At 48.4% G+C, this 6,937-nt stretch overlaps 1 protein-coding gene across 3 annotated transcripts; it reads right to left on the reverse strand.

Annotated features, from left to right (window-relative positions):
* Positions 1-1,621: 1,621 nt before the first annotated feature.
* TEX38 (testis expressed 38) lies at positions 1,622-3,564 on the reverse strand. Of its 3 annotated transcripts, none has more exons than XM_019449406.2 (2): positions 2,999-3,564; positions 1,622-2,369 (listed from the first exon to the last, which is right to left on the reverse strand). In XM_019449406.2, exons 1-2 carry the CDS (start codon positions 3,174-3,176, stop codon positions 1,762-1,764), a joined length of 786 nt encoding a protein of 261 aa, XP_019304951.2. In that variant the 5' UTR covers positions 3,177-3,564; the 3' UTR covers positions 1,622-1,761. The 3 variants fall into 3 exon arrangements, with proteins under 3 accessions (XP_019304951.2, XP_019304954.1, XP_019304952.1); XM_019449409.2 differs by having other exon boundaries at positions 1,622-2,290; positions 2,999-3,557; XM_019449407.2 differs by lacking the exon at positions 2,999-3,564 and adding an exon at positions 2,772-2,934.
* Positions 3,565-6,937: the final 3,373 nt, after the last annotated feature.

The raw sequence follows: 6,937 nt of genomic DNA on the forward strand, positions 1-6,937 counted from the left end.
GTGGAAGAGCATGTTTACAAGGAATGTTCCACTGCCTTCTAAAGGGGTAGGGGATGGTGGGAGAAATCCATTCCAAGAGAGTGGTCATATAGAGGCTGGGGCTTTTTCATACACTGAGAAAAATTAGCTCTGCATGTTTGCTAGGGTTCTGGGATTTCACACACAGAAGCAAACATACACAATCGGTGGCCTTTCCCTTCAGGAAGACTACAGAAAGCTTAGCTCATTTACAATTATGGTGAGATGATTTCTTCATGCCTAAAGTGAAGGGGAAATTTTATATCCTGGGGGAGAGCTGGGGTTTCTTATCTTTAAAGTGGGACCAGGGCACCTGGGTGGCTCAGTCAGTTAAGCGTCCAACTTCAGCTCAGGTGATGATCCCACGGTCTGTGAGTTCGAGCCCCATGTCAGGCTCTGTGATGACAGCTCAGAGACTGGAGCCTGCTACTGATTCTGTGTCTCCCTCTCTCTCTGCCCCTCCCCCACTCACACTCTTTCTCTCTCAAAAAAAAAAACCAAACATTAAAAAAAATTAAAAAGTAAGTAAAGTCAGACCTCATAGCCAGTATTCTCTTTGTCTCTTCTTTTAGGATTGTTTCCAAAATGTACAAAAATATCCCCATGTAGTGGATATTTACTTTTGGAGGGTCCATGGATGCGTTTGAGAAACATTTTAAAAAGAAGAAAAAAAGGAGGGGTGCCTGGGTGGCTCAGTCGGTTGAGCATCCAACTTCAGCTCAGGTCATGATCTCATGGTTCATGAGTTGGAGCCCTGCATTGCACTTGCTGCTGTTACCACAGAGCCCGCTTCGGATCATCTGTCCACCCCCCACTCCCCCCCACTTACACTCTCTCAAAAATAAACATTAAAAAAACTTTTTTTTTAAGATCAAAAAAAAAGTACATTTTGTGTGTAATTTTAGGGGGTTCAATGACCAGTCCTCCTAAGCCAATCCATGGACCAAGTTAATTACACCCTACAGACACACACACAATCATTTGCCAAGTGTTTTCTAACGAGACTTATCATTAGGGAAGGGATACTATGGGGGATGCTGAGAAGACCAAGAACTTTGATGCCAGGAAGATGGAAATTTGAGACCTGGCTCTGCAGCATAAAAACAATATGGCAGATGCCCTTGGAACCTGTCTCTTCCTTTGTAAGAGGAGGATTGTGATGTCCATTTGGCAGTATTCTTGTATTAGACATAATGCAGAGATACCCATAACTCAGTGCATCATCAACGTTAACAAAGAATGCAATTCAGCCAGCAATGCAGTGTGGCTCATGGATCTCATGATGGCTTGTCTGTGACGTGACCATGACCACTGTGAATCGCCATAGCTCACGCACCCTCAGCAGCTATCACTCTTGTGGCAGCTGTGCTTAATGTCACACAGAACAGCAGTGCCTTTGGATACCTAGCCCAGGGCCTGGCATGCATTTTTGGTCTCAAATACTGAATAGAAGGATGTTGAGCTCCATTGTGTCTCCCCACAGCCAACCCTCCTGTTCCCATTTATGAAGGTCCCGTTGGTGACCTTCAGCTAGGTTTGCAAAGTGCCCCCATCAGACAGGGGAAGGACACTGCCCTCCTAAAGACAAATAAGACACAAGGGAGCCTTGGACTTTTTTTAGTCTTTCATAATGTGACATCCAGATGAGTTCTGGTCTGTGTGTCAATACCACCTCCCCGAGGTTCGCTCCATTTTCCTGCTCTGCCCATAATACTTCCAGCTCCCACCCTCAGTGAGAGGTGGCTATAATTCTGAAGCAAAAGCCTTGGCACTGAAGCAGTGGTCTTCATGGACCATCGTGGGGAGGGAATGGAAGTGGACATTCCTTTCAGGACAGGTGTCCAAAGGGTAGGAGACCGAGTGGTTCAGCATTGGGGGCAGGTTGCACAGGGAAGGGGCAAAGGGCACCTCCTGAAAGATGGGCACCAGGAGTGGGGAGCTGGTCCGGGACTGCAGCACTGGGGAAGGTAAAGGCTGCCCGGGAACCAGCTGCAGTGCAGGTTGTGGGGGGGCAGGGGCCTCCACCTTGGGGCTGCTGTCTTGGGCAGCAGAGCTCCTGCTCTCAGGGACGTCCAGTTCCCACAGAGGATCTGAATTCTGGACCTCAGTCTCGGTCTTGGTGACAGCAGGGGGAGGGCCTGTGTTAACAGTTGTGTTCATGCCATAATGCCGACGCTTGTTAATCCAGTATAACAGGGGGCTGTAGGTGAACGTGGCGGCTCTCATCACCTTCACCCACTCCTGGGCACGCTCTTCTCGTCGCAAGTTCTTCCTCCAGTGCAGAAAGAGAATGCAGCCACCGGTTACCACAGAACACAGCCCCAGGAATCCAAAGTACAATGAGACCCATACTAAGGCAATAAGAAAGAAAAAGAGGCAAGCTGGCTGATAGCTCTAATTGGGGCCTGAGCTGTTTCTCATTCTTTTCCTTAAACCTTTCATCAATTATCCCATCCACTTAACCACTCTCCGTTCCTCCCTTCCCTCATTGACTTGTCTCATCATTCTCTTATTTAGTCAATGCTAGATTTCCAGGGAGGTTAAGAGGCCATCTTTAGTCCTTTACAGATAAGGAAAGTTAGGTCTCCAGGGGGCATGACCTGCCCAGGCTTGGTCAAGCCTCTGATTCACCATCCTGGCCCCATCCAATCCATCAGATTGAGAAGCCTTACCAAAGGCAAGGCCCATCAAAAGTAAAAGTTTATCAGCTGACAAGGACATAGGTATCCCATCCCATTCCACCATACCCTTACCCATTCAGCTGTGATAGCCCTAGGGTATTCATAGAACCCCCCTCTGGTTCCGCAGAGAAACGTGATCTCTGCCCTTAATCCTTAGTTTTCTAGAGGAAACTATATCCTAACTGCTTAGCACCCCTCCAGGCAGGCAGCCACCACCCCATCCATGTAAAACGTTTACCCTGGGTGCCTGCTCTGAGCTAAGGCACAAAGCAAGGGGCAGGAACTGAAGGGGCATTTACCACCAGGGAGGCTCAGGTCCTCCCGCTGGGAATCCATAATTTCGAGCCCTGGTACCCAGCTGATGGCTCTGGGGAGAGGGAGCTCACCTACCCATCTGCCTAGCCAATAGGAGTCCCTGTAATGCTCAGCCCCATTGTTCCCTAAAGGTGAGGTCACTGAGTTCTGAGCATTAAACATTCCAGGGGCAGGGCTTGTGAAGCCTTGGGTAAACGAAGGAAAGGACTCTATCCAATGGTGTCCTTATAGGCATAGTGTGTCTCTACTGCCAGGGACTGATCCACCCACTGAATTGTCTGTCCCCCACCCCTTACGGTGAAGAGAGGACCCCAGGAAAGGGACCCAGGTCTCTCAAGGGTCTATCCATGTTGCTGGGCTTTAAGAAACAGTTGATGGATACCTGTCGAAACCTGTTCAAGGGAACTAAGTGATCAACACCTCAGTCCTTGACTCTTACAATCTCTCTTTTGTTTAGTTACCTTCCTTCAACAAGTGTTAGCCAATCTTTCCTGAGCATCAGGCCCTGTAGGAGCTCCCCACCATCTGGCCCTACATGTTTTTCCAGCCTCACCTTCCTCCCTATCCTTTACATACCTTCCCCTCTGACCAGGCCAGACTCTTGAACAGACCCTGCCTATTCACATCTCTGGACTTTTGCTCATAATGCTCCTCCACCTAGGAGTGCCCTCCCCACTTCCCCCCGACTGAACACCTACTTACATTTCAAGGCTCAGCTTAGCCCCCCAACTCTGTGACAGTTGTTTCTGTTGGCTTCCCAGAATCCCATCATCTCCAGTTTGAAGGGACTTTGACAGCTGCTACTCCAACTCCTGTCAGATGCTTGAGGCCTGGAGGTAGACCTCTTCCACCCAGCAGCCAATGCTTCAGGACTCACCTGAATCAGGGACTTGCCACACTTCCCATGGCAGCTCAGTCAGAAAGCCCTTCCCTAAATGAAGCCCAAGTCAGCCTCCCTGCAGGCACACCCCTGGGCCTAGCTCAGCTTCTTGGCACGATTCAATTCCTTCTTTCTAGTCCCCTAGCCTGTGACTATTCAGCACAGATTTCCCTCCAGGTTCCACTTGCCCTTGGCTCTCCTATCTCACTCACTCCTGCTTTTCATTGTCTTTGCTGATTTCTTCTCTTTTTCCTGATCTCTCAATGTCAATGTGCCCCAGGGCTCGGTCTTCAGCCTTCTATGTATATTCATTCCCTCTGTGATCTCATCCAGACTGTGGTTTTAAATATTATACATGCACTGACTGACAACTCACACTTTATTTATATCCAGGCCAAACTGCTCCCCAGGACTTTGAACTCATTCACCTAACAGCCTGGTTGACATGCCTACCATTATGGGGATTAAGTCTATTACGTTATCTCAAACTAACATGCCCCCCAAACTTCTGATCATCCAGCCTCCAAAACCTACCCCAGACTTCCTCCTCTCCATAAATGGCAACTCTGTCCTTCCAGTTGTTCAGACCAAGAGCCTGTAAGTCACCCTGGACTCCTTTTATTCTCTTGTGGCCACATTCGCTCCATGAGCACAATCATTAGGCCCTGCCTTCAACACACATCCAGAATGTAACCACTGTCCCATCACTATCACTTCTTTCTAAGCACTGCCCTCCCCCACTTTGAGTGCTGGTCTCCCTGTAGGCTGACCAGCCATCCCCATTTGCCCTGAACTGAGGACGTTTCCAGAACAGCAGATTTTTGACACTAAAAACAGGAAAGTCTCAGGCAAACTAGGACAAATTGGTCACCCTTGGGAGAACTTCCATCCTTGCTGCAGCCCCCCACCCCCACCCCACCGCCGCCCACCACAACATGCCCTGTATTTCACCAGCAACCGGAAAGAGGCTTTTAAAAAGTAGATTAAAAAAAAAAAAAAGTAGAGCATGTTACTTCTCTGCTCAAAACCTACATTGACTCTCCATCATACTCAGAATAAACAAAGTCCTCAACCAAGGTCTACAGAGCCCTAAGTGATCTAACTACCCCTTCCCATACCTCTTCACATAAGAACCTCCTTGGTGTTCCAAAAGTAGGGCAGGTATGCTCCTGCATCGAGGCCTTTGCACTTACTGTTCCCTCTATCTGGAAGGTTCTTCTCCCAGATATCCAGATAGACGATTCCCTCATTTCCATCAACTCTCCGCACAAGTGTCCCCTTATCTCTATCTCTCTTACCCTGTTTTGTTTTTCTTCATAGAATGTATCATCACCTAACATTACAGTTGACCCTTGAACAATATGGGGGTTAGGGACAACAATCCCCTGCACAGCTGAAAGTCCATGTGCAACTTTTGACTCCCCCCAAACTTTACTAATAGCCTACTGTTGACCAGAAGCCCTACCAATAACATCAATAGATTAACACATATTTTGTGTATACAGTATATGCCATATTCTTACACATAAAGTAAGCTAAAGAAAATGTTAAGGAAATCATAAAAGAAAACACATTTACAGTGTTGTAAAAAATCCACGTGTAAGTGGATCTGCACAATTCAAACCCGTGTCGTTCAAGGGTGAACCGTTTATTTTTTGTCTCTTACCCCACTAGAATGTAAGCTCCATGAATAAGTGTAAACAAGGAAATCACTACCTAAGAATTTCAGATAGAATTGCTATGAAGAGAATAAAATAAGGTAGTGGGATAAAGAATATAAAGGGATAGGGGGCATCAAGAAAAGTCCCTTTGAGGTGCTGACTTGTAAACTGAGCCATAAATGATGAGGAGGGAGCCTCATGCAGATCCAAGCAGAGGGATCAGCCAGTGCAAGGATCCTGAGGCAGGTATAGGTCAGCACACTTGAAGGACTTACTAATCTCAGAGTCTACCACACTACTTCCAGCACATGTCAGGGCCCAGGGCCAATCTCCACGAGTATAGGTTAGCCTGAGAAGAGTTGAAGATCCTGTCCCTGCCCCAGAGGAATCCACCATTCAGGAAGGGTTTCTACCAGGTAAGACCCAGACAGGAAGGACTTCCATGAAGACAAATTGATCAGTGCCATCGTAGGAGGCTTGTTCAGGGCCCTGTGCTGGGAGCGGGACACAGAGATGTTGATGTCACTGTCCATAACCTCAGGAGCTCCCACTTGGTTCAAGGGGATGAAGAAGACTGTGGTGGAGTACCTGGGTGGCTCAATCGGTTAAGTGTCCCACTCTTGATCTCAAGTCAGGATCTCATGGTTTGTGAGATGGAGTCCAGCATTGGGCTCTACACTGACAGTGGGAAGCCTGCTTGGGATTCTCTCTCTCCTTCTCTCTCTGTCCCCCCCCCCACCCTTGTTCATACACACACTCTCTCAAAATAAATAAATAAACTTAAAAGAAGATGGTATTGGGTCAAGAGAGAGGAAAGAAAGAGCATTCCAAGCATCAAAAGCAGCCAAAATAAAGACTTGTCAGGGACAGACCCAGGTGTCTCTTTAGGGAGGAGGGTAGTTCAGTTTGGCTGGCGCTCAAAGTGGATGTCAGGAAGCAGAGGGAGACAAGGCTTCGGAGGCAGCTGGCATCTTGCAAAGAGTTCAGTCCTTGGGTAGAACTTAGACAAGTTCTCTTAATGACCCTCAGCCTCAGTTTCTTCATTGGTAAAATGAGGAAAAAGCCTGCCTCACAGGGTATGAAGCAGTTAGTGTCCTGCACACAGAAACCCAGAAAAGAGAAGCTGTTACTGTGATTCTAGTTGATGAAAGGGCCTTGGATGCTGAAGGACAACTACTGCGGCGAGTGCCAAGAGAATCTGAGAGGGAGCGATCTCCGTGAGGACCAGCAGCAGGCCCGAGCGGCTTTAAGAAGAGACTTGGAGCGCACAGACTGCTGGACCCGAGCGGGAGGGCGTGGAGGCCAGCGGGCTCGAGGGAGGAGGCGGGCCGTGGCGCTCCGAGCGGTGGGCAGAGCGGCGAGCTCCCTCCTCCCCTCCGCAC

The sequence above is a fragment of the Panthera pardus genome, unplaced genomic scaffold (assembly GCF_024362965.1).
Source record: "Panthera pardus isolate Hobbes unplaced genomic scaffold, ASM2436296v1 HiC_scaffold_11, whole genome shotgun sequence".
NCBI lineage: Eukaryota > Metazoa > Chordata > Mammalia > Carnivora > Felidae > Panthera > Panthera pardus.